Raw genomic sequence first — 11,161 nt, forward strand, 5'->3', positions numbered from 1 at the left:
CTTTTGAACTGTGGTGCTGGAGAAGACTCTTGAGAGTCCCTTGGACTGCAAGGACATCCAACCAGTCCATTCTAAAGGAGATCAGCCCTGGGATTTCTTTGGAGGGAATGATGCTGAAGCTGAAACTCCAGTACTTTGGCCACCTCATGCGAAGAGTTGACTCATTGGAAAAGACTCTGATGCTGGGAGGGATTGGGGGCAGGAGGAGAAGGGGATGACAGAGGATGAGATGGCTGGATGGCATCACTGACTCGATGGACGTGAGTCTGAGTGAACTCCGGGAGTTGGTGATGGACAGGGAGGCTTGGCGTGCTGTGATTCACGGGGTCGCAAAGAGTCAGACACGACTGAGCGACTGAACTGAACAGGCCAATATCACTGATGAACATAGATGCAAAAATCCTCAACAAAAATTTTGGCAAACAGAATTCAGCAACACATCAAAAAGCTCACACACCATGAATAAGTTGGATTTATTCCAGGAATGTAAGGATTCTTCAATATATGCAAATCAATCATATTAACAAATTGAAAGAAAAACCATATGATCATCTCAATAGATGCAGAAAAAGCCTTTGACAAAATTCAGCACCCACTTATGATTAAAACTCTTCAAAAAATGGGCATAGAAGGAACCTACCTCAAAATAGTAAAGGCCATATATGATAAACCTTCAGCAAACATTATTCTCAATGGTGAAAAACTGAAAGCATTCCCCCTAAGATCAGGAACAAGACAAGGGTGTCCACTTTCACTGCTGTTTTTCAACATACTTCTGGAAGTCCTAGCTACAGCAGTCAGAGAAGAAAAATAAAAGGAATCCAGATCAGAAAAGAAGTAAAGCTCTCACTGCAGGTGACATGATACTCTACATAGAAAACCCTAAAGATAGTTATCAGAAAATTACTAGAGCTAATCAGTGAATTTAGCAAAGTTGCAGGATACAAAATCAATACACAGAAATCACTTGCATTTCTATTTACTAACAATGAAAAATCAGAGAGATTAAGGAATCAATCCTATTCACCATTGCAACAGAAAGAATTAAATATCTAGGAATAGACTTACCTAAGGAGACAAAGGGACTGTATACAGAAAATTATAAGACACTGATGAAAAAAATCAAAGATGACATAAACAGATGGAGAGATACTCCATGTTCCTGGGTAGGAAGAATCAATACTGTGATAACGAGTATACTACCAAATCCAATCTACAGATTCAGTGCAATCCCTATCAAATTACCAATGACATTTTTCACTGAACTAGAACAAAATATTTCACAATTTATGGAAACACAAAAGACCCCAAACAGCCAAAGCAGTCTTAAGAAAGAAGCATTGAGCTGGAGGAATCAACCTTCCTGACTTCAGATTATACTACAAAGCTACAGCCATCAAGACAGTATGGTTCTGGTGCAAAAACAGAAATATAGACCAATGGAACAAGATAGAAAGCCCAGAAATAAACCCTTGCACCTATGGGTACCTTATTTTTGACAAAGGAGGCAAGAATATACAATGGGGCACAGATAGCCTCTTCATTAAATGGTTCTGGGAAAACTGGACAGCTACATGTAAAAGAATGAAGTTAGAACACTTCCTAACACCATACCCAAAGATGAACTCAAAATGGATTAAAGATCTAAATGTAAGACCAGAAACTATAAAACTCTTAGAAGAAAACATAAGCAGAACATTTGATGACATAAATCTAAGCAAGATCCTCTATGACCCACCTCCTAGAGTAATGGAAATAAAAACAAAAGTAAACAAGTGGGACCTGATTAAACTTAAAAGCTTTTGCACAGCAAAGGAAACTATAAGCAAGGTGAAAAGACAGCCCTCAGAATGGGAGAAAATAATAGCAAATGAAACAACTGACAAAGGATTAACTTCCAAAATATACAAGCAGCTCATACAACTCAATGCCAGAAAAACAACCTGATCAAAAAGTGGGGGAAAAGACCTAAACAGACATTTCTCCAAAGTAGACATACAGATGGCTAACACATGAAAAGATACCCAACATCGCTCATTATTAGAGAAATGCAAATCAAAACTACAATGAGATACCACCTCACACCAGTCTGAATGGCCATCATCAAAAAGTCTACAAACAATAAATGCTGGAGAGAGAGTGGAGAAAAGGGAATGCTCTTGCACTGTTGGAGGGAATGTAAATTGATACAGCCACTGTGGAAGACGGTATGGAGATTCCTTAAAAAACTAGGAATAAAACCACCATATGACCCAGCAATCCCACTTCTAGGCATATACCCTGAGGAAACCAAAATTGAAACAGACACATGTATCCCATTGTTCATTGCAGAAGCATTTACTATAGCTAGAACATGGAAGCAACCTGGAAGCAACCTAGATGTCTATCGACAGATAAGTGGATAAAGAAGTTGTGGTACATATACACAATGGAATATTACTTGGCCATAAAAAGGAATGCATTTGAGTCAGTTCTGATAAGGTGGATGAACCTAGAACCTATTATACAGAGTGAAGTGAGTCAGAAAGATAAATATTGTATTCTAATGCATATATACATAATCTAGAAAAATGGTACCAAGGAATTTATTTATAGGGCAGCAATGGAGAACAGACTTAGAGAATAGACTTATGGACATGGGGAGAGGGGAAGAGAGGGTGAGATGTATGGAAAGAGTAACATTACCATATGTAAAATAGATAGCCAACGGGAATTTGCTGTATGACTCAGGAAACTCAAACAGGGGCTCTATCCACCTAGAGGGGTGGGAGGGGGAGGGAGTTGGGAGGGAGGTTCAAAAGGGAGGGGATGTATGTATACCTGTGGCTGATTCATGTTGAGGTTTGACAGAAAACAACAAAATTCTGGTAAAGCAATTATCCTTCAATAAAGAAATAAATTTAAAAAATACATTGAATAGTATTTACATTGTCCTTGGGTAAAAAGCAAGGTTCAAGTCAGGTCTCTGAGAACTGTTCTAAGAGGAAAAACTCAACATTGGGGAAATGAGGTCACATAATGGATCCTTGCCTTGGTTTCTTCCTTGTAAAAGTACAGACAAGAATACCTATCCTTTCTGATGCCCTGTTTCTATAAATAAAACTACCATTTATTTCCTAGGAAACTATGACTCTCTTAGATTAGTGCTACAATAGAAACATGGTTTAAAGCATAGAGTCAGACTGCAGGAGTTTGCTGCTCTACCATGCCCCTGGTGAAATAAGTAACCAGCTTCTGTAAGCCTTATTTGCAGTCTCTAAGATGGGATCATGATAGTGTACACCTGTTGGGGCTGCCAAAAGGATTAAATAAGATGATATATGTCAAGTGTCTGGCACAGGGATTGGGTTCAGGACAAGTATTCTGACAATGCTTTTGTTGTCAGAACCTTAAAGTAATCTTTGCCTTCTCTTGTTCTTTCCAACCCCAGTTCTAAATTGTCACCAAGTCCTAGCAATTCTTTATATACGTATGTCTCCACTCATTAGCTGTGAAGGAAATGAATTAAAAATTGCTATGAAGGAAATAACTCATATAAGAGTATGTATTGGTTGGAACTTCCCTGGGGGTCCAGTGGTTAAGACTCCATGCTTCCACCATGAGGGTCTTGTCTCTGATCAGGAAACTGAGATCCCACAGGCTGCGCGGCAAGGCCAGAAAAAAAGTATGCATTGGTTATCTCTGAGGAGGAAGACGGGTGTGAGAAGAGGAACAAGGAAACTATCTTCAACATTTTATGTTTTAAAAAATATATCTGAAATATGGCAATAAGGGTGAGATGGTATTTTTCTCTGTACTTTTCTATGGGTTAGAATTTTTTCTTAATTAAAAACCTCAGGGAATTCCCTGGTGTTCCAGTGGTTAGGACTTGGTGCTTTCACTGCTGTGGCCCAGGTTCGATCCCCGGTTGGGGAACTAAGATCCTGCAGGCTGCACAGCATGGCCAAAGTAAATAAATAAACAAAGTATTAAAAAAAAAAAAGAAACCCTCAACATCAGTAACAAAGCTCTCTGATGTTAGGTGACTTCATCTCTGTCAGCTTCATTTTCCTGACCTGTAAAATGGGAATAGCAGCACTTTCTTGTGGGATTGCAATGAAGAATTGAGTGAAGTTACAATGGCCTTTCAAAAGAGACGACGTTACTATTACTGTTGTCATTATAATTACTACCATCTGGTGGTCTCTTTACTGTGTTTTTACCATCTAATTCATAATGCACCAGCTTGCAGAATAATCTTCCTTGAATACTGCTTCATCTTATTGTCCTCCCCAAGAACCTGCGTTTTTTCCTCTGGGTATACCCAACCCCATTCAGTCAGGGGCGGAGAGCTGGTTAAAGCCTTCCTAAGCCTCTTGAACTCTGGTGTTGGAGAAGACTCTTGAGAGTCCCTTGGACTGCAAGGACATCCAACCAGTCCATTCTGAAGGAGATCAGCCCTGGGATTTCTTTGGAAGGACTGATGCTAAAGCCGAAACTCCAGTACTTTGGCCACCTCATGCGAAGAGTTGACTCATTGGAAAAGACTCTGATGCTGGGAGGGATTGGGGGCAGGAGGAGGAGGGGACGACAGAGGATGAGATGGCTGGAGGGCATCACTGACTCGATGGACATGAGTCTGAGTGAACTCAGGGAGTTGGTGATGGACAGGGAGGCCTGGCGTGCTGCGATTCATGGGGTTGCAAAGAGTCGGACACAACTGAGCAACTGAACTGAACTGAAGCCTCTTTCACCCCCTAACTCTGTGGCTGCACCTCAGTTATAGCATTTATCACTTGTCAGTAAGTCTCCTATATACGAATGAATTCCATTCCAAGATGGTTAAGTCAGTTAAGATCAGTTAAGTCCAATATATTTGTAAGTCTAACAAAGCTACCCTCGGTACCCAACTAACAAAATTGCCTTTATAGCACTGTACTGTTAGAGTTTATAATATGTTCATATCTTTGAAAGTTCATGACTTGAAGGTTCATATGTAGGGGACTTACTCTACTCTGACAGCCCCTAAGCAGCAGACGAGCTTGATTCAACTTGGTATCTTCAGTGAAAGAAAAAGAAGGAAAGAAGAAAGGGGGAAAAGACGTAGGGCTGGGCTCTCATTCTGGCTCCCATGAAAGCCTGCGCCGGGAGTGTACTCTTGGGAAACATCATTTGAGTTCTGTGTTCAATGTCATATCCATGGCATGGGCTGGTGGTAACCAGAAAGGCCCTTGTAAGCAGGCTCCTCCTCTAATTTCCCTATATTCAAAAAACATCCTCTGTCATCAAATGGGGCTCAATGGGCTACACACACTCATGTTAATTCTGTTCTTTTTTCCCCAAATCTTGCCTAGTTTCCAAAACCCTGCCTGCCCAAGTTCTAAGCCTTCCAATAAACTTTCCTCAATTTATTTTAGCCCTAAAAAACATCTAACACAAAGAGGGTCCAGGAGGGAGGGGATATATGTATACATAGCTGATTCACTTTGTTGTACAGCAGAAAGTAATACAACGTGGTAAAGCAGCTATATTCCAATTCAAAAAAATAAAAGCAGTTTATACTGCACATTTATAAAAATTATTTCCTTAAACTTAAGAGAATAAGGTAAGGCATTATTTTCTACAATCCCATGCACTCTTATTACTTGGCTAACAAAATTAAGCCCTACTTCTGACTTTATATCATTGCTCCTCCTCAACCCTTCAACTTTGGTTTTATGGGGGGAAAAAAAAACATGGTAGAGTGTTTTTTTTTTTTTAATCTAACACATACATAACTTATTAAGAGTCTCTGTTTGAAGCACTATATATATATATATATATATGAAATGCACGCACACACACTGATTTTAGCCTCACAATAAACTGTGAGATTACTATTATTATCCCATTTTTACTGATGAGGAGCTGAGGTACAGAGAATTTAAATGGGCTTGGCCAAGGTCACACAACTAGTCAGTGGCAGAATCTGAAACCACTTGGTCTGCTTCAGATGCTTTGTAACTTACCACCATCTCAAGATCCCTTTCTAATCAATGGCTTTGAACTTCAATACTCTAGTGTGTCACTTATATTTTCATTAAAACTGAATAATACTGCACTCATTTATATCTTCTTAGATGTTTTGGTAGCTTCTAGCATAAAGTGAATACACCTTAAATACTAATGATTAAAGAAATTAAATCTCTGTGATTATATAAGCCCAGGAAGGTAGACCTCTCCTGGATCAGGTAGAGGTCTCAAGTTCCCCCCAACAATGTACTTCACTGATGTGATGGCAGTCTTGTGAGAGAAGCAGGCTGGCTCATTTCACAGGAGAGAAAAAATGAGCTGCAGAAGACTAAAAGGGACTTATTTCAAATTATACACTAAATACCATTGCCTCGACCAACTCAAGAACACCTGAGTCCACGATCATGGCACTTTTCTAGATTAGGCTTTCTGGGATTTCTCCAAGGTGAGGTCGTAGCACCTTGGAATATGGACAGGAAGTAAGGAGCATAAGAAATACAAATGTCCTTCTTGTTAATAACTATTCTCATCAAAAATCTTGGCTCCAAGCTGTCCTTAACTGCTTGGAGATCTGTCTCACACACATTACAAAGGAGCTCGTTACAAGAGCCTGTTCAGAAACAGACTCATAGACTTAGAAAATGAACTTCTGGTTGCCAAAGGGGAAAGGTTGTTCAGGGGGAGGGATAAACGAAGAGTTTGCAATTAACATGTAAATAATAATAATATATTATTATTATTATAATAATAATCTACTATAAATAAAACAGATAATCAACAGGGACCTACTGTATAGTATAGGGAGTTCTACTCAATATTCGGTAATACTGAAAAAAGAAAAGAATGAAAAAAGAATTAGATATGTGTATACCTATAACTGAATCACTTTGCATACCTGAAAGTAATACAACATTGTAAATCAATTATATCCACTATAAAAAAAATCACAAAACAAGAGCCTGTCCTTACTTTCACTTGGGACAGTACCAATAATTATGCATCTCAGAACCCACTGTTTCTACACAAGCCAATTTCTTACCTGTTAATTGCAACAGCATCTTGGGTGTGGAGATTTTCCTTCTTGGTCCTCTGAGCTGCTTTTCTGCTTGCTTCTTCTTCCGTCTCACTCAAGTTCTCCTCCTCTAGGCTGTCAGGCTCCATGTCGTTGTCCTGAATTTGGTCTTCAAGGTCAGACTGGAACTTGATCTTTTGAGTGGGGCTTTCTGAGTCAGATTCCAAAGAGTCTTTTGAAATCAAATGTAAGTCTTCTTTCTTAAAAGATGGCTCTGTGGACTGGACCTTTAAGTTGGTGTGATGAACAGGAGATTGAATAGATACCTTGGGAATGAATTTACTATGACTCATCTTGAGAAAAATACAAAAATGAACAGGGATTCTCTCTTGTGGATGGCAGCAGCTGGCCGGATATTTAAAGTTGTGGTTCACAAAAGCATTTGCCTAAAAAAATTATATTTGTTATTCTGTGACAATTAAAATCTCTAATTCCAATATTAATCAAAAAATTAAGTAAGAGAACCTCATTATATTATCTGCAGGCTTTTGTATGCACCCTTTTGTAAGTATGAGAAAGGTCTATTGGAAAAACTATTGTGTTTTTCCATCTACAGGAACACTTCTGCTGCAGAGCTCATAAACAGTCTGAATAATCAAATGCAGCTTTATTGAGGAAATCAAATGACTGGAATCCTTTTTCTAGCTTCCAAGAGCCTGTTACAGATAAGATTGGACAAAGCCAAATGCGTAATTACGGATAGTACTTCAATGCCTTATTTCCAATACCCAGGGCACTGATATATATATATATATATATATATATATATATATATGCCGTGTTCAGTAGTATTTACAGACAGAGTAAAACAGGTTCAGGGTCTGCCTTTTGGAAAATAAAGGAGGGTGAGACAGTATGGTTTCCACAGTTGGAACTGAAAAGATGATGGAAGCTAGTTTGTTCTTAGACCTATACTGGCTGACTTCTCATTTGAAAGACTTTTTGATGTCCAGGTTGCTACCAGGTAGGAATATGTAATTTAGGTGGATGTAACATGGAGATCAACTTCAGCTCAGTATTAATAAAAACCCTATGATAATGATCAAAACTGTTCAACAAAAGATTTGATGGCCTTGTGAATTCTGCCATTCAGTGATTCATAGCAGAGGCTGGGTATTCACGTGGACCTGAAAGGGATGCTGTCCTGGGGAATGTTGGCTGGGTGGAAGATTGGCCTGAATACAGCTGGGGTCCCTTCTAACTTGCTTAAGAGTATGATTCCAAGTGAGCCCTCCCTGTCTCAGAGGGCTGTCATAAAGACCCATGAGATGGTTTACGGAAAGGGTGCTTTGAGTTCAGATACAATTGAAAGGAAATGATGTTTTTGGATTGTGCTTCCTTTCATCTCTAGCTGGCATTTCTGTTTGCTCTGTCTTCTATCTCACTGCCTTTATGCCATTTTTTCCCCCCTGTAGGTCAGATAACAGAAACAACCTTTCTGATCAGAGATTACTGTAAAATTTCTTTTAATGGTCTACTACTATTCTTTTGGCAAATCCTTTCTTTAATTAAATAACACGACCTTCTTATTACTCCTAGTTGACCTTGTTGCTAACGTTTCTATGGAACATCCTCAACTCCTTGGAGGAAAGCACCTTAACAAACAAAAGAGACCAAAGGTAACATTCATATTGAAATACATATCATATTTAAATATCTATGGTTTTCTTTTTAACTTAAAGTTCCCCCCTCTTGGTAGACTAACATATTATTTGTCAAACTGTTTGTATTAATTGCCTTATTTAAAAAATGTATATTTCATTCCACCATATTATTTTAATTTTGATAAATGGATCAACCTTCGCTTTTAGGATATTTTTAGAAAGCAGCAAATCCCTCAAATACTAACATATTTTAACCAAAACAGTTTGTAATAATACATCTTTAAGAGTTCAAGTCACTGTACTTGGGATCTTAAAAAGCTTGAAGTAATCATTGTATTTCAATTTGGAACTGTTCCTTCATGAAATAATTCAGTCCCTTCAATTTCTCTTCATTTCTTAAATGACATAGACTAGGGTTTCTTGGAGTTAATCAATTAAAAATGTTCATAGGAAAAGATACGATTTTTGTTGTTGATGTTTGGGAGATAATGAAGAGACCAAAGCCAGATACCATCCAAGTTGGGTCATCTGTGGAGGTGTGATTTTATAAAAGCATGGGATTAAAAAAGGAAAAGCTAATGGCCGAAATAAATTAGAAAGTGGGACTTCTAAATGCAGTGAATGTGGCTCCCTACTGGACAAAGTTTTTCACTGAAATTTCAGACAAAGACCGACCGACACATCTCCTAAGAAAACAAGACAGGCAGGGATAAACCAGTGGCACCAAGAAACCCCTCGTTCCCAAGGGGTCCCGTCAAGATCCTTGGGCCCAGCCCATTACATTAGCATTGGGAGGAACACACTTCCTTCTGTAGGTGAAATGTAGCCCTCCTTCAAGGGTTCATCCACCAAGATGAGTGCAGAGGAAAAGTTACCCTGTTTTGGAACAAGTCCTAAGCTACCCAAGGGGGCGTGGCATTTATTTCCTCCCTCCACCTATTCTCTGATGGACAAGACTCGGCAGCCAGCGGCGTTTTAAGGCCCAGGAAGTGATGGGTGATCCGGTGGGTCTGATGCCCCGGACCGGCCTGATCAACCCAGGTTAGGGCTGTTCTGGGAGTCTGGGCGCCAAAGTCTTTCCAGATCCCGACCACCGGCCCCTGGGCTCCGTCCCTGCCTCGGTCACCGTCTGTCCTTCCCGTCTGGGTCCAAGTGCTCCCGCCTGTGGGCTCCCTTTTCTCCCCACCTGGATCACTTTCCTTGAGAGGTTTTCTCCTGTCCCCATCCACGGTCCCACCATCCACCCCCAATCCCTGCTCGGGCGCACTGCACACCCCATTTGGGAGGCAACCGCCTGTCACCTTGCCGGGCGTTCCTGGCTGCCGCGACCCTGGAGGCCCCACATCCTCAGTGCTGGCGCCTCCTGGTTCCGCCCTGAGTCTCCCAGTGCTGCCCTGGAGACCGGGGCCAACAGAGCCAGCCCCGCGCGCCTCGGGCCGCCCGGCTGTGGGCGGGGCCTCAGCGAAAGGGCGGGGCCTGTGCTATCCATTCCTCCATTACACAGTGCCGGATCTAGTCGGTCCAGGTGGAGAGGGTGGGACGGGTTATGATGACCGGGTCTAGGGCACAGCTCCCAGTATCCCGGGAGTTCCCAATGAAGCCGCTCGCAGTCCATACTGGGTTTTCCAAAGTTGAAAAGCGAGGAAAGACAGGCCACCGAGTGGGAAGGGAGTATGTAAAGAACTCCTACAAATTAAGAAAGCAAAGAATCCAATTTAAAAATGGGCAGATGACTTGGACAGAAATTTCACAGAAGAAATACAGTGGCCAGTAACTATATGTTGTGGATGGAAAAGGTTAATAATCAGAAGAGGATAAAGTAAAGCCACTGTGGATACCGGCCACACTCACCATGTGGGCAAACATTTAAATACTTGACAGCGCCCAGGGTTGGGGAGGATGATTTGGCAAAGATCCCTCATATACTGCAGACGGGAGTGTGAGTTCATGTAAATACTTTGGAAACTGGCTTCACATTAGCTCGGATGTGTACACCCTGTGATTCAGCAATTTCACTTTTTAGGTGTTTACCTCCCACCTGCGTATGCTTATGTGCACCCAAACTGGAAATAACTGAAATATCCATCAACAATAGAATAGTTAATTTAATTGTAGTATTTCCCAAGTCACTGCAGATGGTGACTGCAGCCATGAAATTAAAAGATACTTGCTCCTTGGAAGATAAGTTATGACCAACCTAGACAGCATATTAAAAAGCAGAGACATTACTTTGCCAAAAAAGGTCTGTCTAGTCAAAGCTGTGGTTTTTCCAGGAGTCATGAATGGTGTGAGAGTTGGACTGTAAAGAAAGCTGAACACCGAAGAATTGATGCTTTTGAACGGTGGTGTTGATGAAGATTCTTGAGAGTCCCTTGGACAGCAAGGAGATCCAAGCAGTCCATCCTAAAGGAAATCAGTCTTGAATATTCATTGGAAGGACTGATATTGAAGCTGAAACTCCAATACTTTGGCCACCTGATGTGAAGAACTGACT

At 40.6% G+C, this 11,161-nt stretch overlaps 1 protein-coding gene across 1 annotated transcript in view; it reads right to left on the reverse strand.

Moving 5' to 3' along the window:
- The window catches only part of JHY (junctional cadherin complex regulator), an 82,350-nt gene extending 72,179 nt beyond the window's left edge, over positions 1-10,171 (reverse strand). The window contains exons 1-2 of the mRNA XM_006072530.4: positions 9,969-10,171; positions 7,031-7,449 (exon numbers count right to left, since the gene is read on the reverse strand). Of these exons, the coding sequence (XP_006072592.2) occupies positions 7,031-7,356 (326 nt within the window). The 5' untranslated portion in view covers positions 7,357-7,449; positions 9,969-10,171. The remainder of the gene's footprint in view (positions 1-7,030; positions 7,450-9,968) is intronic.
- Between the last annotated feature and the right edge of the window lie 990 nt (positions 10,172-11,161).

Source organism: Bubalus bubalis, chromosome 16 (genome assembly GCF_019923935.1).
Source record: "Bubalus bubalis isolate 160015118507 breed Murrah chromosome 16, NDDB_SH_1, whole genome shotgun sequence".
NCBI lineage: Eukaryota > Metazoa > Chordata > Mammalia > Artiodactyla > Bovidae > Bubalus > Bubalus bubalis.